The sequence below is a fragment of the Mixophyes fleayi genome, chromosome 5 (assembly GCF_038048845.1).
Source record: "Mixophyes fleayi isolate aMixFle1 chromosome 5, aMixFle1.hap1, whole genome shotgun sequence".
NCBI lineage: Eukaryota > Metazoa > Chordata > Amphibia > Anura > Limnodynastidae > Mixophyes > Mixophyes fleayi.
This window is the reverse complement of record NC_134406.1, coordinates 29,864,930-29,887,495: the sequence shown is the minus strand read 5'-3', so window position 1 is coordinate 29,887,495 and position 22,566 is coordinate 29,864,930. Positions and strand designations below refer to the sequence as shown.

The 22,566-nt window shown below is 39.6% G+C and overlaps 1 protein-coding gene across 1 annotated transcript in view; it reads left to right on the top strand.

Annotated features, from left to right (window-relative positions):
- NEBL (nebulette) overlaps window positions 1-22,566 on the top strand; it is a 102,362-nt gene that overhangs the window by 59,556 nt on the left and 20,240 nt on the right. Inside the window, 10 exon segments of the mRNA XM_075211934.1 lie at window positions 113-220; window positions 4,754-4,858; window positions 5,011-5,118; window positions 8,621-8,731; window positions 10,078-10,188; window positions 10,286-10,396; window positions 17,647-17,757; window positions 19,523-19,633; window positions 21,013-21,123; window positions 22,373-22,477. Coding sequence (XP_075068035.1) covers window positions 113-220; window positions 4,754-4,858; window positions 5,011-5,118; window positions 8,621-8,731; window positions 10,078-10,188; window positions 10,286-10,396; window positions 17,647-17,757; window positions 19,523-19,633; window positions 21,013-21,123; window positions 22,373-22,477 — 1,092 coding nt within the window.

Sequence of the window (22,566 nt, the reverse complement as noted above, 5' to 3'; positions counted from 1 at the left end):
TACTAATTCATTTTATCTTGTCATGGATGTTTGATAATCATTCATTTGATTTTCATTTTGATTTAATGTTGATACTTTATTCAGAAAATTATTACTTTCTTTTCTTCTACAGGTCAAATACAAAGAGGAGTATGAAAAATCAAAGGGGAGGTCTATGCTGGAGTTTGTTGACACCCCGTCATATTGTGTTTTAAAGGAGGCCCAAAAATTTCAGAGTGAGGTTGGTAGACAGTTGTGACAGATTTAATAAACAGGAAACCCAGTTTACAATAAGTTGTTATCCAACCTCAGTTGCTCACTACTGACCTCTGACACTTGGGGCTAGATTTACTAAGCTGTGGGTTTGCAAAAGTGGGGATGTTGCCTATAGCAACCAATCAGATTCTACCTATCATTTTGTAGAAGGTACTAAATAAATGAAAGCTAGAATCTGATTGGTTGCTATAGGCAACATCCCCACTTTTTCAAACCCGCAGCTTAGTAAATCTAGCCCTTGGTGTGTTTACCCGGTCTCCATTATATATCCTGAATACTTTGCTTTGGAATGTCAATACTTACCCACCCCATGATATTTCTTTTGGTACAGTTTATATAAATATATATGCCTTTAAAGAGAAAAAATAGTGTTAATAATAGTAATAATAATATTTGTAAGACGTACCACCCAGTTGCCCAGTTTGATGGAATTGTGTCAGATACTGGACTCGGAGAAAGTCGTGGCTTGGCGTGGCTCCTCTCCCTCTCTGTTGACAATAACACCCTTTCCCCTGTTCCTCAAGTCCACTTGGGTTTAATCCTTGACTCCTCTGATCGGATAGTGAAAACTTTGGCCAACACTAAGAAATCCATTTTATTTGGAGTGGCTCTGACACTCATCCCTGTACCTCTGCCTCCCCTCTCTGCCAGTACTTCACTATCTCCGTCTGCTTCAAAATGCAATTCAAACTCATTACCCTCACCTACAAAGCTACAATTTTTCTTCTCCCCTCTACATATCCAACCTCATTTCCATACACACACACTCTGCTCTGCCGATACCTCACTTATTACCTCTTCCCACTCCTGCCTTCAGGATTTCTCCTGCACTGCTCCAAACCTCTGAAACTCACTCCCACATCTTATTAGACTATCCACCAAGCCTTCAACATGCCCTTAAAACTCATCTTTTCATTCAAGTCTGACAGCCATCCTCCTAACTCTCCTGTTTCTCGTAAAGTCTGGTATAATGAGCAGGGCCCTCTCTCCTAGTGCGTCCTTATAGAATTATGTAATTTTGTGGGTTGTAATTATATAAATTTGTTGTTTGTATTTTTCAATTATTTCTCTGTAATCTATCTGGTAGACACTGCTACTGTTGGTTGTTGGATGGGATCTTTATGGAGGCTTCTTTGCTCTGAAACTCCTGGTATCCTCACTTTATATTAAGTGACCAGGGAGTTGGGCTTATTAATGAAGGGCTGCATAACAGCCTGTATGAGTGTCAATTTATTTTCTTTTGTAATTTCTTTTCAGCAGGGTTCCCTTCTTCACCCGGACCTTCCTCAGCTGGCTATTGTAGCCAGGATCTTGAAGGCAAGGGGTTTCTCATCCAAGGTTGTGCACACCATGTTGAGGGCCCGTAAACCAATTTCGGCAAGGATCTACCAGAGAGTGTGGAAAACCTATATCTTGTGGTGTGAACACAGGAGTATCCATAGTTCAGAATTCCATCTTTCTAGATATCTGTCCTTCCTACAGGGGCGACTGGATGAAGGACTCATGTTGAGTTCACTCATAGTGCAGGTCTCTGTGCTGTCTATTTATTTTTTCAGAGATGTATGGCGGTCATTACTGTCCTTCAGTGTGCGCCATTTGAACCATAAGAATCCGTTGGTTTGAGGTGGTTGACCTGGAAACCACCTTCTTGCCATTGCCTCAGCTAGAAGGGTTACTGAATTAAAAGCTCTTTCCTGTCGATCTCGCTTTCTTCAGGAAGACCAGGCGGTCTTGCGTACTGTACCTACCTTCCAGCTGAAAGCGGTGTCGAGCTTTCATCGGAATCAGGATGTAGTGCGAGCTCTTCGTATTTACTTGGAGAGAATGTCCAGTGTTCGTCTCATCGACTCTTTGCTGGTTTTATGTAGCAGAAAAGAGGTTGGTCGGCTTGTAAACCGACAAATGCAAGATGGATTTGTTCTAGCATTTTTCAGCCCTATTCCACTTTTGGCTAAACAGCTCCTGTGTCTGTCTCCACACACTCCACTGGGTCGGTGAGTGGTTCCTGGGGTGCGCGGCATAGGGCTCAAGTTGAACAGCTTTGAAATGCAGCTACCGGGCCCTCTGTTATACCTTTTTAAAGTTTTTTATAGTTTTCAGGTTTTTGTATCCAAGGATGCGAGCTTCGGACGGAAGATTTTTTACGTTCAGGATTGGCTGAGAGTACCCTCCCTTAGGGGTGGCTTTTGAACGTCCCATGGTAGCAGTGTCCTTCAGATAGAATGACAGAGAAAATGTGATTTTTGTATTTACCATTCAGTCCTATTCTCTGAGTTCATCTGGGGGACACTGTGTACCCACCCTTGTGCTCAATGTTCTGATTGGTTGTTGCACTGTGTTGTTGAGTATATATTGTTACCCTTCTTTGTGATTTTAAAGTTGAACTTATTTAAGTGCCTGCTCCTTGATCCCATCCTACAACCCATGGTAGCTGTCTCCGCTAGATGAACTCAGAAAAAAGGATTGGATGGGAGTACAGAAATACCATTTTTGTCACTTTTGTACTTGTGTTATTTTGTTAATTTTTTGTATGTTCTAACCTCCTATGTACAGCGCTGCGGAACCCTTGTGGCGCCTTATAAATAAAAGATAATATAAGAAAGTGGTTTTGTTTTGGTGAATCAGAGCTTGGTTTGGGTTGATCGTTGAAGGGGCATATTGTCAGTTCTACACTTGTTTAGTTAAATCAGCTCTAAATGTTAAAAAAATTCCAATAAATTCTTAAACTTCACATAGACTAAAAAATTCTAGCTGAATATGGAGAACAGGTTCGGCCATGTGCAAGTTGGTTTAATTATGTTTGCGCTTGTTTGAGTTTAAATGGCTTCATTGTACAGAAATGTAATGATTTTTCCTGCAAATGGTGAATGAACTTTGAGCTCAAACTCCAACACAGTAATCTTTGCTGTTCAAGTTAAACTTTAGAAATACTTTAAAATGTAGATATTAAACCTGAAATGAACAGCATTATATAGTTTAATGTTATTTGTTTTACTGTGAACTTGAGCTTTGAACTAATATTAAAGGTTCACTGTTCAAGGGTAGGAAAGTTTCTGCAGGCCAACCCAAATCGAATCAGCTCTAAAATCACTATTGTACCGTGAACTGATTTGCGTTAAGCATTTCTGATACGTCGGGCTCAGTTGAGCCAAGTAATAGAGATGATAAAGCAATGGATGGAATTATCTGGATTCATATAACAATATAATTAATGCAGATTTTCAAAATATACGCTGTGTGAATTTATCAGTAGATCTGTCCTGAAATAGCGTTATAAAGGCTGTTTTATGTGTCTATTTATAATAAGGGTATATTTTAACTTTACTTTTATAGACAGTACAGAGAAAATATTTGTCCCTTGTGTGTTTTTTCACCTTTTAATGTATTACATCATGGAAGAAAATTGGATTTATTCTGGACCTCCTACCACTGAACAAGACAAAATACTCACTATATATTAAAAAAATATGTTTTTCTTGGTGGCACACAAGATGATCCCACCAGCCCTTGCATTATGCTTGTGTGGCTTTATGAACAACACAGAACCATTAATAACTGTGCTGTGGTCATGCAGCATACCAGACTGCTGGATGGGGCCTACTGACATCTTGGGCAATGGGAAATCATGGGGAAATTGATTCCGGCTGCTTGCGCTGTTTGAGGAGATGTAAATCACAGTCTTGTGTGCAATGAATGAAGAATGTGCTATGTTCATACTTCCCAGCTGTCCCGATTTTGACAGGACAGATCCAAATCACAGGCATTCGAAGGGGCGGAGCTTGTGTGGATTGGGTGGTTTCACCCAAAGTGGCCATTTTATAGGAGTCTCTGGGTATGGTTTGTAGTAATTGAGGGTGGGGCTTATTTGTCCCTATATTCTCTGTGTCTCAGTGTTGAGAAGTATGCTATAGCCCTTAATGTTATGAGTATGACCAATTAGACTGGGAGTCTCTGCTCATGTCCAATAAACCCACAAACCTACATTTGATTCAGAATTGTCACTAAAACCAAGGCTGTCATAGAAACCTCATTTGTGTTTTTAGTTGTGTTTGTATTTGCATATAAATCTGCTGGTTATCTCTCTATATACCAGAGCTGGTTTACAAGTTATTGTTGCAGAAAATGTAATATAATAATCTTCTTTACTTTATATTTTTCATAATTCTGTTTTGTCAGCTCGTCCTTTCTTACCCCCTCCATTACTGTAATATGGGTTTTATTTACCCCAGTATTAGAAGATAGATGATTTTTGTAGTAGATAGAAATCCATAGCTTACAAAAGAAGCTTTTGGTCATTTTCCCACCATGATTGGCCTCAACAAAGTTGATTTTTCAGGTAAATGCACTCACACTCTGTGAGTGCCAGTTCACGGCTCAGTTACATCTTATTATTTTTCATTTGTACATTTTCACACAAAAAAAAGGAAAATCAATACAAGTGATTTATTATGGATGAATATGAAATGTTTATAAACTCAATGTTTGCTATGTCTTTCAGAACACGTATAAGAAACAATTTGAGGAAAATAAGGGGCATTACCAATTTGCTTTAGATACAGCAGAACAGATTCACCATAAAGAAAATGCTGTGAACCAGAGTCAGGTGAGTGTGTATTTTAAATATTACCTAACACAGCTGTAGAATATACTTCTAGTTTATCATGGGCCTCTTTTAATCATTTTAAAACACTGTTATCTTGAATAAATAATACTGTCACTTTATTCCGCAATTGATCATTTTATTTTCATCTACAGGTCAAGTACAAAGAGAAGTATGAACAGTCCAAGGGGAGGTCCATGCTTCAGTTTGTTGACACCCCGTCGTACTATGCTTCAAAGGAGGCTCAGAAATTCCAGAGTGAGGTTGGTGATGGGTTGGGGCATCTAGAACTTATGGACACACATGATAGACTACAAAGCTCTAACACACTTTAAAGTCATTTTACATTACATGGTAGCTGCTGTCTCCACAAACTTCCCCTGAACATATGGGGTATATCAGCTGCCATTTACCCCACTACTTACCAGTGGCACCCCACACTCTGTGTGTTCTCCAGGTCTCTCTGTTATATACTAAATACTTTTCATTGAAATTTTGAAACTTGCACCAGTGATGATCATTTGGCTTCCCCCTCTCTGCCTTGCCCTACACTGGCTCCCTTTTCCCTACAGAATGCTCTTTAAACTTCTCACTGTCACCTACAAGGCCCTCTCCATTCCACTGCCCTTTATATCTCTAACCTCCTCTCCATTCACACTTCTGCCCATAGCCGGATTAAGGGGGGGGCACAGGGGGCACGTGCCCCGGGCCCCCCTCTCTCTGAGGGCCGCCAGCCGCCATCTGATCGGATCACCTGTCAGTTGGTGATCCGATTCTGTTGCTTTTGCTTTGCGGCTGTGGGGTCCCCCTGACGCAGGCGCACCGCCCCCGCAAAATTTGACAGCTGTCCTGATGTACAGCAGTCACGGTGCTGCTGTACATCAGGCTATTCTAAGATGGCCGAAATGGAGCTGCTGCGCATGTGCAGCAGCAGCTCCTCACATGCAATACCAGAAGAGACTGTCCGGGATGCTGTGCTGAACGTGGGTTAGTAAGTCCCACTTTCACTTGGAGTATGTATGTGTGTATTTATGTGTATATGTGTAATATATATTACATATATATTACACATATACACATAAATACATATACACATAAATACATATACACATAAATATATATATATATATTATAATATGTGTATGTATATGTTAATTGAACCTTTAATAGAAGAGGCATAATTACTTTAATAATTACTGACAAAATAGGGGATCCCATAACATATTTGTTGTGTGTGCCTACGTATATACATATATTTATATATATATATATATATATATATATATGTAGATAGATAGATATATCAAAATTATTGACATGTTAGAAATGTTTCTTTCATTTTAATGTGCGGCATCATTGTTCTTTATGTATGTGTATTTATATGTATACATATATATACATTTATACACATACACATACATAAAGAGCAATGATACCGCACATTAAAAAGAAAGAAACATTTATAACATGTCAATAAGTTTGATATATATATATATATATATAAGTTAAAACTGATGTAATTTTATCAGTGTTTTTTTTTTTTTTTTTAATGTGCAGTATCAGTACTATTTTCTGAGGCGGGCTGGGGCGGGAAGAATAAAAAAGACTATTTTGGGCCGGTCCCTGCAATGGCCCAAGTCTCTATTACTTGGTGGATGGCCCCTCCTCCGAGACCAGCTACGTTCTGTCACTGGCTGCAGATTCTTACAATCCGTTCCCCTCTTCCCCTATGTGTGGCTACTATTGTTGTCAGGGACGTGCACCACGTGACAGGTGCCGTCCCATTTGTGAAGAGAAACAAGGCCATACAGCGTGCAGATAAAACAAAGTTAGTGGCGGTAGTATGTTAATATAATGTGTGTGTGAGGGGGGTAGTATGTTAATATAATGTGTGTGTGAGGGGGGTAGTATGTTAATATAATGTGTGTGTGTGAGGGGGGTAGTATGTTAATATAATGTGTGTGTGAGGGGGGTAGTATGTTAATATAATGTGTGTGTGTGTGTGAGGGGGGTAGTATGTTAATATAATGTGTGTGTGTGAGGGGGGTAGTATGTTAATATAATGTGTGTGTGTGAGGGGGGTAGTATGTTAATATAATGTGTGTGTGTGTGAGGGGGTATTATGTTAATATAATGTGTGTGTGTGTGAGGGGGTATTATGTTAATATAATGTGTGTGTGAGGGGTGTAGTATGTTAATATAATGTGTGAGGGAAGGGGGTTTTTTAATATAATGTGGGAGGGAAGGGGGGTTCTTAATTTAATCTTGGATTGCAGGTAGATGCTAATTATTTAATGGGTGCTATTTTATTTGTGGAGTGATGGTGGGGCAATTTAATGTAATAGTGTGGGCTATCAATTTAAGATGGGGTGATTGGACCTTTTAAATTTGATGCTGGGGTGGTTTGGAAGCTCATAAATGAATGTGGGGCTGTTTGGGGAAAATTAGGTCTGTTTATTAAATGTGGATATGAATTATTTAATGCAGTGGATGATTGTGCAAAATGGTTATATTTTTTAAACATAAATGCCATTTAATTTATTGATAGGGCTGTTTCGAGGAAGGGAAATATGTTTATATATTAAATGGGAATACTATTGATTTAATGCTGGGGTTGGTTGGAATTTTCTAATTTTCATGTACCCATTTTTTTTTCCAAATATGGCCCCCATCATTCCAGTATCCAGACAAGCAGCAACTGAGCTAAAGACACCAGCAGCCACAGGTGGAGAAAGTGACAAGAAGAGGTAGGAGAGAGCAGGGCAGTCTGCCAACTGTCCTGAATCTGGTCGGGCAGTCCTGAATTTGGGTGACTGTCTCAGCGTAGTCAGGATTGGGTCCGACTACAAGGACAGTTGGGAGGTATGTCCTGCTTCACCTTGTACTGCTTGTGAAGGCAGAGCTGCGTGCACCTAACAGCAGTGCACACAGTATTGCCTGTGTGTTTGTCTAAAATGATAACCATGTTACATCATAGGGGCCCCCCTGCCTAAAGTGCCCCGAGCCCCCCAGAGCCTTAATCCAGCTCTGCTTCTGCCCGTTCCTTGTGGTCAGCCAATGACCGTCGCCTCTCCTCTGATTACCTCATCCCACGCCAGAATTCAAGATTTCTCCCGTGCTGTCACCTCCGCTCCATCCGTCTGTCCTCTAATCTGAGCACCTTCAAACGGGCTTTCAAAACCCATCTGTTCCTCAAAGCCTACCAGCCATCCGCCTAACCTTCTCCATCTTTGTTCTCCTCACCTCCCACTTCCCTGTCTCCACTTGTACTTGATACCTTCCACTGACTCCTGTTGTGCCCACTGTCTGTTTCCTATCCCTTTAGTCTGTAAGCTCTTATGAGCAGGGCCCTCTCCCCTTCTGTCTCTATACCATTTCTTCTACTCCTACGTCACTGTACTTGCTGTGCTTGGAGCTATTGAGTCTTGGTTTTGCTCGTCTTGCTCTGTACTGTTGTTGCCTGTTTGCTCTACTATTTGTACTGTTTTTTGTGTTTTGTACGGCGATGTGGAAACCTTGTGGCGCCATATAAATAAGGAATAATAATAATAATCATTGTGTTTCATATTAAATAAATATTAATTTGTAGGAACATACTGTAATTATTATTACTATTTATCTATATAGCACCAACACAGCAGTGCTCCAGTCAGAATATTATGCAATTATATTCTTATGTTGAGTGAGATACTGTTACATGTAATTACTACTTTAGTTACATGATATATGTAGTTATTTATTTATTTTTTACTTTTTAATTACCAGAATTTATACCGTATGGATTTTGAAAAAGAAATGAAAGGGAAAGCGTCAGTGGATCTAGACCTCACACCAACTTTCCTGAATGCAAGGCATGCTACAAACCTGCTGAGTGAGGTAAGCTTGTCATATGCATCTTCTAGGAAAGGTATATAATGTTACTTCTATTACATAACAAACAAATGTGCAAATCCAAGAGAAGTAACAACACTAAGGGGTATATTTACTTGTCTGTGGGTTTGAAAAAGTGGAGATGTTGTCTATAGCAACCAATCAGATTCTAGCTGTCACTTTGTAGAATGTACTAAATAAATGATAGTCTGATTTGTTGCTAAGTGTAAAAGCATAATTACCAGATGTTTGATAGTCTGTGCAATCTTCGTTTTAACAACTAGTTTTGGTTTAACTTCAGCCAAAACACTGCAGTGGAGACACAGTTTTTCCTGTACACAGGTAATAATTAGGAGATATTGCATGCTGTTGCTCTTTTCTCAGTGACTTTCACTTGTGCATCTGTTTCATGCTTTTTGGTGGTTTGACAAAAAAAATATTAATACTTGGTAGGCCCAAGTGTTATTTATTTACCTGCTAAGGTACGTTGTTTTGCCACCTCCTGGTGTACATACGTTAGTGCTTGCAACAATCTCCTTTTTAAATCAGTCTTGGTGGCTAATGTAAAAACATACCCCAGACCAGGATGCTGATGTTTAAAGAAGACCTCAGTCCAGGTGGTTAGTGTAAAATGTATATCCCAAACTGGATTGGTAGTGTAAAAAGCAGAGACCTTATTCTAGGTGACTAGTTTAAAAAGCAGACCCCAGTCAAGGTAACTAGTTTAAAATATAGATCCCAAACTAGATTGATAGTGTAAAAAGCAAAGACCTTATTCTAGGTGAATATTTAGAATGTAAGCTCTCTGATGAGCAGGGTCCTTCATACCCCTTTGTTTTTATGTCTGTATTTATTTTGTCTACCTTGTATGTCCCTGTTTTATGTATGTACTGTTTTCCTTACTGTACGATGCTGCAGAACATTGTGGTGTCTTACAAATCTACTATAATAATAATAATAATAGTAATAATATTAATAATAGGTGACTAGTTTAAAAAGCAGACCCCAGTCCCAAATCCATCACTTGTCCAGTTGTACCACTGCGCTCTTATTTTTTTGCCCACTCACTACCGAGTGCAGGAACTCACACTGCTAATATAATTGGTGACAGAGTTCCTGTTGCTCCTCCTACAACTCCTGAAACTCTGCCATTGGTTCCCGGAGTTTCTAAAGGGGGAGTATGCGCAGGAATGTGGCACCAATCTGTGAGGAGCTACATGTGATGTCACCTGTCACATGTCCAAATATGCAAAAACATTTGTAAATTCAGCTGATGTACCCGATCTAATTCATGTGTAAAGGAACTAGTCTAATGTTCAAAATAATGTACTTATCTTTCTTTTCATCTATAGAAGGAGTACAGAAAGGATTTGGAAGAAGGGGTCAAAGGAAAGGGTCTGACTGTTCTAGAAGATACACCTGATTTAATAAGGGTGAAAAATGCTTCCCTAATATTGAATGAGGTAAACTGTAGCAAAAAGAAAAGTATTGAGATGCATGACATTTATGTATGGACATGATGTATAAGTAACACAAGTTTGGTTGTTTGTCTGTTTCAAGAAAGAGTACCGTAAGGACCTTGAGAATGACATTAAAGGAAAAGGCATGGAGTTCAGTGCCGATATCCCAGATATGATACGAGCCAAACGGGCCTCTGAAATAATCAGTCAGGTAATAATAGTCCGACCAATTTTTTATGTTTTTTCATGTTTTGGTCTTTAACTTTTACACAATGGGAAATAGTGCAAAAATCTTTAATGTTTTGCCTGGCTGCATTGTGTGCATCAGGATTTATGACATGAGGTGAATGACATGGCAGACAACCCAAGGTTCACAGTAAAGTTATATATTCATCATCAAGTATTTTTCATTAGTGGTCAGGCCGCAGTTACAAGCACTGTAAGGTTCAGTGATGCAATCATGCAATGTGCAAATGTTCTTTAGATTATTGCGGGTGGCTGTGCCCATTGTCTGTCTGTGTAAAAGGGTTTTTAGGGTGTTTATGGGGTTTTAATCTCCTTAATAGTCTGGCAAATGTATGGATGACCATTCAATAATGTAATTTATGACTACTACCGTCAACCAACTCCTCGCAAAGGTAATTCTGATTTAACCTAAGAAATATAATTCTTATTTTCTCTTAAATCCACAGGATCAATATTCATATAATAACTTATGCTCATATCTTCAAGAAAAACTATGCACAAAATATAGTTTCATTTAAAACGTGTTGTATTATTAACATTCTAATTGTAAAACTTATGTATATATTATAAAACAGTAAACAGTGTATTTATACAAACTCGGCAGATTTCGTTTCATACAATACATTGCAGTCAATTGCCTGTTTTATAAATATATAAGTCATTATGTGTGTGTTTTTACTAACAATTGTCTAAAGGTGTGTGTGTGTGTGTGTGTAGGGGGAGGAGGGGGAACCTGTGGGGGAGAGAGAGACACAAGCACACATTTAACCTTCCAAATGTTCTCACATTTATCTCAAAACTTCTACCATTTATCCATCTATTATTTCATTTCATTTATCTCAGTCAAAGTCATACAGCCATTATTCACTATCTACATTCCCTTCACATGGAAGCTTCTAGATTGCAGCCATTTTACAAGCATGGAGCTTCTAGATCCATTTTCTCTATTGTCTGAACTATGTCTGCTCTAAACACATGTTATTTCACCTTGCTGCCATATTAGCAACATCAACATTTCCAACAATTATCCATATTATTTCAGAGATTCAGAGTTACAAACTACTTTTTGAGCCAACAGTCTAACCAAATTTTATATTGAACAATCTGACCACTTCCTGAACAATCCAATCATTTGCTATGCATCTAAGTCCTCATCTCAGCCACACTCTTCAACAGCAGCATAGCAGGCTTTCCAATACCATCTAAACGTTTTCTTCAATTTGCCATGAAATACTTTTCCAACACAACCATTCTAACTAACAAACAACCAATGCACAACCATTTCCATATACTTACTATACATTTACACTAAACTGCATTACACAAACTATAACCACACACTTCCTTTACACAGCATTTGCAATTTCCGTTAGCCTTTTCCAAGCACTGATAGCTCACAATATTTAAAATGGCCGGCTTGCTTTGTTAGAAGTTACAAGCACGTGTTGGTCACATGTGCTTGTAATGGCCTAATTGACTACCAATGAACAGGGCACAGCTCTTAAACGTCTAGTAATATACTTGTAAGTCCACCACAAATATCTATTTTACACAAAAGACATCTATTCCAAATAACCTTTGCAACAAACACAAATGTATGTATTCATCATTCAAATGTATTCTAGTTTTAATCAATAATAATGTTGTTTAACAAATTTTTATATATAACATAACAGCAAAGCTAGAGGAAAGTGTTCGGCAAGAGAAATAGAAGTTAACTCCAATGTTGGGTCTGTTCATTTATAGTAAGGAAATGGCAGAGATGGGGCGGCAAGGGGGCATTACCCTCCCTGGTCAGCCTCTTCTTCTCAGTCACACTAATTGGTGAATGCTATTAACCAGACATTAGCTTTCATTTTTTTATTTCATTTTATCGGATTGGATGATATAGACGACAGACGTTTTTTTCTCAAGCAGCAACTTTAATAAATGTCCCCCAATCTATATAATTAAATGTTAAATTTTCTTTAGGTACTGTGCAGTTATGTAAACAGCATTAGTAGGTAACATTTTGTAGCTTTAGAAAATGAACAGAATAATTATTGTGTTACTGTCCATTAGTTCACATCATGTTACTCTCCTTGGAAATTAAATACATTATTTAATGTTGTATGAGGTTCGATAGGTCATTATCATAATTGTTAAAATTATTTACTATTAATAAAACTCAGATAAAGGCCGCATATAATTACTGTAATTATACTAATGGGTACAAAGTAGTTTTTCCATATAAGCTAATTACTCTCTGGGCTTGGAGCTATGGCAGAAAACGTGTTTAGGCTGATGCTAAGCACACACTGCGCTATGAACATGGATTGTATTATATACCGTATATTAAATTTGTCTGCAAACACACAGGGTACAGGAAGGGTACGATTTTCTGACGGTGAATATGTTGACACTTATACTGTTCACATCAAGATGGTGACAGTGCAAATGCTGACATATAATTATTTTATCCAAATGTTTAAAATTGTGACATTGTGACTGTCGACAATAGTAATGTCAGCACAAAAAAGTTATAAAAAAACAAATGCAAACACTAATAAAGCTTAAAACTATCACCCCTCGAAAAAGCAGCGAGCACACAAAGGGTTAAACATAAAAAACCCCGTGCCCACCCCCTAATTAGATTAAGCCTAGTGCTAGCAAAATCGGGGGGACAAAAGGTGTGGGGTCCCTCTGATTTTACTAGAACCAACACTAGGCTTTGCCGGCCGGGACTGGTGGCGCTATAGCATGGAAACCCGCAGCATGGGGCTGGATTCTCTAGGGCAGGGGTCAAGGAATTTTTTTACCTTTTATCCCAAAATATATTTATATACGCAGACGTTACCACCTTGATTTGAAAGAAAGGAAATCATATATTATTAATTATTGGAATTCCATACTTTTGTTCCCCCTTCTCTTACTTCCCTCACCCTATGTGCCTCCAAAGTTTTGTTCCCCCTTCTCTTACTTCCCTCACCCTATGTGCCTCCATAGTTTTTTTCCCCCTTCTCTTACCTCCCTCACCCTATGTGCCTCCATAGTTTTGTTTCCCCCTCTCTTACCTCCCTCACCCTATGTGCCTCCATAGTTTTGTTTCCCCCTCTCTTACTTCTCTCACCCTATGTGCCTCCATAGTTTTGTTCCCCCCCTCTTACTTCCCTCACCCTATGTGCCTCCATAGTTTTGTTCCCCCCTCTCTTACTTACCTCACCCTATGTGCCTCCATAGTTTTGTTCCCCCCCCTCTTACTTCCCTCACCCTATGTGCCTCCATAGTTTTGTTCCCCCCTCTCTTACTTACCTCACCCTATGTGCCTCCATAGTTTTGTTCCCCCCTCTCTTACTTTCCTCACCCTATGCGCCTCCATAGTTTTGTTCCCCCCCTCTTACTTACCTCACCCTATGTGCCTCCATAGTTTTGTTCCCCCCTCTCTTACTTACCTCACCCTATGTGCCTCCATAGTTTTGTTCCCCCCCTCTTACTTACCTCACCCTATGTGCCTCCATAGTTTTTCCCCCTTCTTTTACTTTCCTCACCCTATGTGCCTCTGTTATTTTACTTCCTTTTCTATTGACTTTTTCTCTTCTTTTTTCTTCTTCTCTGTTCTTATTGTCTTGTTTTCTTCTGCCGCTCCTCTTCTCTGCTCCTCACTGAAAATGATGTCGGGCTGCCCGACATTCAGAGGGAGAGTGGAGGAGACTGCTGGGAGCCGCCACGTGGTCATGTGATTGAAAAAAAAATCACATGACCGCCGGCGGTGTGTCTCTGCAGCATTACCCCTGACCACTGATCTAGGGAGATGGGGACCGCCAAAAAAAAAGCGGACCATACCCCTAGGGTTACCCAGCCTGGGGTTCATTGTATTTTTTATTTACCATATTGTGACGCTGGGTCCACCGCTAATACTAGGGTTAATGTGATTGGGAAGGGGGGTGGGATGTTTTCTAGTTAATATCTATGTGGCTTTTTTTTTATATTTAATATTAACTATTTTGTGCCGGAATGAGTCCGCTGGCTGCCGCTGGCATTGCCCTTTGCACGTCGACATTACAACTGTTGACAGTCACAATGACATCATGTTAAACATGTTTGCAGAATGAATATTTCGACATTTACACTGTCACCATTTTGGTGTTATCAGTATAAGTGTCGACATTCAGCATTGGCAAAATAACTACATCCCGAATATTATATGATAGGAATAATACAATACCAAAGTGACATTAATATGAACACAAACAAACACCTAGAAAATATATCCTTATATTTAGAGAGTAGTGATGTCACTTGTGTTACCTGAACACGTTCTATGATGGAAAATATAACTGTCCGTGAAGCCCAAACACACCTGGATATGAGGAGCAACAAATAAAAGCAAATATTTGTCTATTCTAATGAATACTAAAAAGTCATCTCGGAGTTCCATCACTTGTTTAAATGCATTTGGCTACGTGCCTCAGGTCTCTATTTCAAGCATCTCCATATCCGAAACAAACTTTTTGGCATGGACTTGCTCTATGTGTTTTTATGTTATATAAGGGGTATCTTATTCCCATTATATTTCTCAATGATCCAATAAGGATAAGATTTTTGTTTTAGTAACTTTAACAATGTTTGGCCCTGATTTGCCCTTTGTGAGTTAGTAATATTTGGTAGTAATATTTTCCAGTGAAGGTTGCAGGGTGGATGAGATATCATTGGCTGTCAGGGCCAGCGCACACTCCATGTAAGCGGGCTTCCGCTCCTTGCATTCTAGCGGCTGCACACATGAAGCATAGCAGAGAGATAATACTGAGAGGTGTGTGTTCTCATGGAGCATAGACAGAACACACAAATACAGCAGATCAGATGCAGGCTGGCTACACTTACTAAAAAAACTATGGGCATAAACAATATTATACCCACTCGCTTAAATATAGGACATCGGATTTGTTGCCATATGTACACAGAGACACACACATCAATGTGCATTTCAGTTTGCTCAGCATTCTTATATTATTTCAAAGGAAACAAAAGGAAACTTTGCACTTTTTACATACCGGGTCTTTGCCATAGTATTGTGTTCAAATTTCTAGTGCCTTCCTAAACCCTAGGAGATGGCAAAATGGATTTCATTTCATTTCATTAGGAGATAATTGCTTGAGTGTCGCATAATGGATATCTTTCCTGCAGGGCCGTAACTAGGGCTGTGCGACAGGGGCGACCGCCCAGGGCGCAACGCTGAACGGGGGCGCAATTTAGGAATATTTTAGGTTAATTTGGTTAAAATTGAGGGCTAGGGGGGCGGTATTTGTCTTTCTCGCCCAGGGCGCTAGAATTCTAAGTTACGGCTCTGCTTTCCTGAGCTTGTTCACACAAGCTTGGCTGAGTAGAGTTGCCTAGGTAAGAAGGACATCTTCGCTATGAGAGTGGTCTACACTGGAACAGACTAGAAACACTGTGCCCCCAGAACCACAGGATTAATAAGAAATATTACTCAGCACAGCTTTAAGGCTATGATTCTACGATCAGCAATAGTCATAGCTTTTTCTAGGCTACCTCAACCCACAAGCTCTAGAGCAGGGTATTACCAAGACTCTGTTTTATCCTGGATAGACTGCGACTCATAATCATCATCCCGGTGTACAAGACTGTGCATCAGCCAAGCTTCAGGGGCAGATCATTATCATCACCATTTATATATATATAGCGCCACTAATTCCACAGCGCTCACATCAGTGCCTGCCCCATTGGGGCTCACAGTCTACATTCCCTAACATACACACAGACACACACACACAGACAGACAGACTAGGGTCAATTTGTTAGCAGCCAATTAACCTACCAGAATGTTTTTGGAGTGTGGGAGGAAACCGGAGCACCCGGAGAAAACCCACGCAAACATGGGGAGAACATACAAACTCCTCACAGATAAGGCAATGGACGGGAATTGAACTCATGACCCCAGTGCTGTAAGGCAGAAGTGCTAACCACTAAGTCACTGTGCTTCTCCGTTATCAGATCTCAGTGAAGACTGTTGTATTGGAAGTGCCAGTACTTGAAGGAAGTAGTTAGGATGAGAAACATGTTACTTAACACAACTAACAATATTTGTACATACAACAGTATTTCATGTTTAATGCGTTAGAGGAAGCAAGTTACTGTATGGTTCAAATGATTCCTAGTAGGTGATACACTTCTTCACAGTATTCCTAGATAGGCGCTGCCCCTTCTGGAATGCAGTCACTCTCACCATCTACTCTGCAACCAAGAAGTACGGGGGATACTAATTAATTTAAAAACAGAGCTATATCTGCTGTGTGTATTACCCACGTTATTCATGTATATAACCTTACTACATGCAGCATCCTCATAATACCCAACATTCTCTACGCTACGGGTGCCTGGCTCAGACTAACCAGCAAAACTAAAGTAAAGGAAATAAACATGTAGGGCCTGATTCATGAAGGCACGCATACTGAGCGCAATGTGCGTTTGTTTCAGAATGCAGTGTGCAAGGAACGTATGTGCATTCGTGTACTGGTGCATACAGATGTAGGGCTGCTCTGCTCTACTGCACAGTTTACTACTGCAGGTTACATCCAATACCTATGTGGAATATAAATTCTCAAATGAACGCCCCAGATAAGAAAAATATTCAATTAATGTCCCCTGTTAATAATCATGAAGGCATTAATACATTTATTAGTATGTTTTTAATGTCTACTGAACATAAAATACATTTTTACAGTTGCTTCCGATTGCAAACACATGTTATAGCATGCATAGGAGACTGTCATCACTATTGATCAGGACTATTCCTGTAGCTGGAGTAAGAGATACGGCTGAAAAACAAGTATCTGAGAGATGCTCAGAGCTTGAATCGGATGCTGCTGCGTGCACTCGCGATTGGCACATCCTTACTGTACATTGCCTATGGCCAAACACCCCTTCCTCGCCCTGTTCCCTCCATGGCAGTAGTGTCCTTTGCATGTGAAGAGGAATTGAACTGGCTGCGTCCTGTGGCGTATGGTCTGTTTCTGTGCAGAGTGAAATTGTGGGTTATATGCACAATATCGCCGTTTACATCCTTTGATGAATCCAGCCCAAAGTCTCTTCTACTTTGGAACTCTTTCTCTGTAAGCCTTTGGTTGCTACGTGACAGATAGAAACCTAGTTTCGTGGATTGTTATATTGGATATACAGTTCTACAATGTACATTTCATATTTGTTTCCTCTGAGCAGAAAGAATACAGGAAAGACTTGGAAACAGAAATCAAAGGAAAGGGAATGCAGGTGGGAGCTGATCTACCTGAAATCCAACGTATCAAGAAGGTTACTGAATTAGTTAGCCAGGTTGGTACATGATATGGTTGTTATTTTCACATGCACATCTGTGATACATGATCTAGAGATCTGTATATCCTGTAAATAATGTTTCTAAAAAATAAAACACAAAAAAAACCCAAAACGTGTTGGCTGTAACTGTCATCTATAGATAAAATAAAGTGTTTGTAAATGTAAACATTTGAGGAGCCACGTGTATATGTAGCTGTTGTTTCCTTTTGCAAGCCCCTTAGATAGATTCTATTGGTGTCTGATTAGCACGTAAAAGGATTAATGCAGATCAATTTAAGCCACAAATGGTGCACAACAGCTAAGGAGTACTTGGGTGATTTGTGCTAACTTGATTTCTGATCTAGATATTCACAATGCAGTCAAATCTGCTGCATTTGTAGCTCTGGGACTTTACACTCACAAACCAAAATCACAGAAACTCCATTCTGCAAAAAATACATTGGACCTCATATACGGAGCTGTGACTGGTGTGCAGAGCAAAACGCCTTGGTTTTACACCAGTGCGCCTACATGTTCTGCACAACACATATCACAGTGCAGCCTATTCTCCGCTCCCGGGAGACATCCTTGCAGACTAGAAGTGTGGTCTTGTGTTGTGCCTAGAAAAGTCTGCAGTGGCGCAGTGTGCATAGATGTAAAGTCTGACTTTCCAGTACTTTAAAACCACCACCTTTCATTACATAAAACGTTTTAGTTTTTCTCCTAAAATGCTTCTCGGTGTAGCGTCATTCCTGGCTTAAATTAACTATATGAGGGATATTGTGGTTACCTCAATTACATGTAGCAAATTCAAGGACCGTTGTAAAGCAGACATGTATCACATGTGAATAGAATAAACAGGCAAATAGAGCTCACCGTGTTGATCAATGGTAATAAATTAAGGTGACGTTAAATACAACACTCTGAGAGATTATATACCAGCAATGCAAAATACTAAAGTTGAAATCGTTCTAAGTAGCTCCGAGGCTTTAAAATAACAATATCTTTATTAATTAGACCAGCAAGTCCCTATGTTTCATGGTCGTCTGATCACTTCCTCATGAAAGTCGGAATCCATTGTAGCTCTTTTATGTGCTTGAAGTTTAATTTAAATTGGGCACAATACGCCCAAGCAGGTGCTTCACTGGCAAAGTGTAAATTGTAAGGTACAAAATGCATTCCTTTAAGAACAGACAATGAGACCAGGGGGCAAGTTTTGACTTTAAACACATTGCCGCTTTAAATTTTGCCTGCAGAGTTGCCGACTATTGGCGATTTGCAGAAATCGGACCTTAATACATTTACCCCCAGATCTCCACCAACTCAGAGTTGGTGCAAAAAGCAACTAATTTTGCGGAGTGGAAATGGCAACGCGCCTTACTGCACTGATAGGAAAGCGCCTATAAATGCATCCCCATCACACCTTTATCCAATTCGAATGATCTCAGTTTGCAAAATAAAATCTGTTTTATTTGCACTGACCCTCAAAACTAGGCGCACCAGTTCGTCTACTCCGTACTTTGCTCTGTTTAACTATTTCCATCTGCCAGTGGAAAGTACTGTTTTGCTCCACAAACCCATACGGTTTGGGGAAAATCTATGCGCACTTGTGCAAACTGAGGTTCCCAACACCAGCAAGAAGGATTGTACATTGTTTCCCAGCTGTCTTGCGCTTTGTAAATGAGGCCCATTGTAGTATTGTACCTGAAAATGTTGTAGATTCTCAGTGCTTAAAATTTGCACATAACATGTATCATCTTTAAAAATGGTATTTTCTTTGTAGAAAGGATACAAGAAAGACTTAGAGACTGAAATCAGAGGGAAAGGAATGCAGGTGGGCCCCGATATCCCAGAGGTGCAAAGAGCAAAAAGAGCCTCAGAGATTGCAAGTGAAGTAAGTAACCTTGTCAGTATTAGTATGTAAGTTATGTTCCTAAGGGTGGTTATCAATTGGCATTGCGATTTTGTCAAAAAAATCAGGTGCAAACCGAATGTGTAAATGCATATAACTAGGCTATGTGTTTGTTTATGGTATGTGGTTCACCTGTGGTAAACAATTGATATGCGCATGATTTTCATGTGTTTGAATGAGTTTGTGAATGTGTCCAGACGCAGTAGGCACAGAGCTTTTCCAAGTCATTTTAATCGGTGGTAGTCAGCATATTAATGCTGACTACCCCGACAAGACTTACCCCGACCTGAGGATTCCAAAGGGCTCCTTCAACATGCCGACAGGATTATCGCTGTTGTTATGGGAGTAATGTAAATATGCATCCATGTGCAATGTAGAAGCCTTTGTAAACTACATTGTACATGGATGCATACTTACTTTACCCCCTTTACAACAGCGATAATCCCGTCGGCATGTTGAATGACGTCATCAATTGGAGCCATCTAATTACTTCATCGTGATTGGCTCAAGTCGGTGCGAAGAGGAGTCGTCATCGGTGACGGTCCGGAAGGAGCCCTTCGGAATCCTCAGGTCGGGGTAAGTCTTTTCGGGGTTCTCGGCATCGATATGCTGTACCCCACCCATTTTAATAGCCTATTCATATCAATAAGGTTTCCAGTATGTAGAAACCCCATTGAAATAAATCACAAGTGGTTTAACCTTGATAGCTGTAATTGGCTGGAGGTTAGTGGGGCTCCCGGATACTGCCCCCTTTACTCAGACATCACAAGAGAGTAGTTGAATCTCTATTCATGTGGGGGGGAAACAAATACCAGTGTTGTGCAGTTCTACTAATGTCTGTGGCCAATTTATTTCTATGACCCATTCATGTCTATGGTGTTTATATATGTAAGCCTCAATACCTTTGAAATAAATGGGTTATAGCAATAAATTGGCCATATAAAGCAATGGGAAAAGTACAGCACATAGCTCTTTCTTTGCACTGCTTCACAAAACTAGGTAAACTGATGTGCCCATTCCATACTTATCAAGGAGTGTCCTCACTCCGCCTAAGTCTCAGCTGTTTTGGGCTTTGTAAATGAGGCCCATTGTAGTATTGTGCATTAAAATGGGGTAGGATCTGTGTGGAGCTCATGTCAAGTTGAACGCAAATTTCTTTTTTCAAGTATAATACGCATTTTTATATCTGAGCATCCGCACAAAGCACTAATCTTGGAACTAGTGCTTTGTGCGCTTGCACAGAAGTAAAAAGCATAATATAAACCAAAAGTACAATTTGCTTTCAACTTAACATGAGCCCCAGTATGTTTCAAATGTACAGATATCATGTAACATCTTTAAAATGTATATTTTCTTTGCAGAAAGCATATAAGAAAGACCTAGAAACTGAAATCAAAGGGAAAGGAATGCAAGTGGGCCCAGATATCCCAGAGGTACAAAGGGCTAAAAAAGCATCTGAGATTGCAAGTCAAGTAAGTAAGATGTCTTTTGTAGATATGTAATTGTGTAAATGTTCTACAGTCGTCATCATCATCATCATTTATTTATATAGCGCCAACATATTCCGTAGCGCTTTACAATTGGGGACAAACATATTAAACTAATAAACAAGCCAGACTGCAAAGGTAAAAGTGACTCATAAGCTAAATGATCCTGTCACACAACAATGTTGGTCAGAGGGTAGTTGTCTTGTGTGAAATTGTGTAACAGGCTAAAGGCGGTGAGGTTGAGAGGGTGGTTGAGGAATATTATAAGCTTGTCTGAATAGGTAGGTTTTCAGAGAACGCTTGAAAGTTTGTAGACCAGAGGAGAATCTTATTGTGCGAGGGAGAGAATTCCATAGAGTGGGTGCAGCCCAAAAAAAGTCCTGTAACCGGGAATGGGAGGATGTAATGAGGGTGGATGAAAGACGCAGAACGGAGTTGCCGAGTTGGGAGATATTTTGAGACAAGAGAGGAGATGTATGTTGGTGCAGCTTTGTTGATGGCCTTGTAGGTTAGTAAAAGTATTTTATATTGGATTCGGTATAAGACAGGCAACCAGTGTAGAGACATACAGAGTGATTCAACAGAGGAATAACGATTTGTAAGGAAAATCAGTCTTGCCGCAGCGTGCAAAATAGATTGTAGGGGTTTGATTCTGTTTTTGGGAAGACCAGTAAGGAGGGAATTGCAATAGTCAATGCGGGAGATGATAAATGCATGAATTAAGGTTTTTGCAGTGTCTTGCGTGAGATATGTGCGAATTCTGGAAATGTTCTTTAGATGTATGTAGCATGATTTAGATATAGAATCAATGTGGGGAACAAAGGATAGGTGCGAGTCAAGGATTACACAGATTACAGTCACGTCCATTCCATTAAGTGTGCATAGGAAGTGACTTGAAAATCTCCCTAACTCTTATCATTCTTTTCTTGAGACTTTCTCTGTAGCAGTTCACATTCTGAGCAGAATTGTTTTTACACTGATAAGCTCTAAATAGAGTAAAACAGTCTATCCGGAGGTGGACTTTAGGCAGAACCCTATGTTTTTCTCTAATAACTCAGTGTATGCATTGACTCAAAAGGCTGCCATGTTAATGTTATGTCCATGAAGTCTGTAATCCTGATTATTTGCATATTCTACTGAGATAATAGCTGGAGAATGATCTGTATAATTTATAGAAATGTCAGTTACTTGTTCATTTGTCCTGATCATCCAATCATTATTTTTATTTTTACAGAAAAGATACAAAGATGAAGCAGAAAAAATGCTCTCTACCTATTCTTCTATAGCAGATACTCCTGAAATAGAGAGAGTTAAGAATGCTCAAAAAAGCATAAGTTCTGTGAGTCTAACAGTCAATGTTTGATGAAATGTATTTATTGTGTACTTTCCCCTCTGTACAGATAGTGATGCATTTTTAACCCTTCCCCC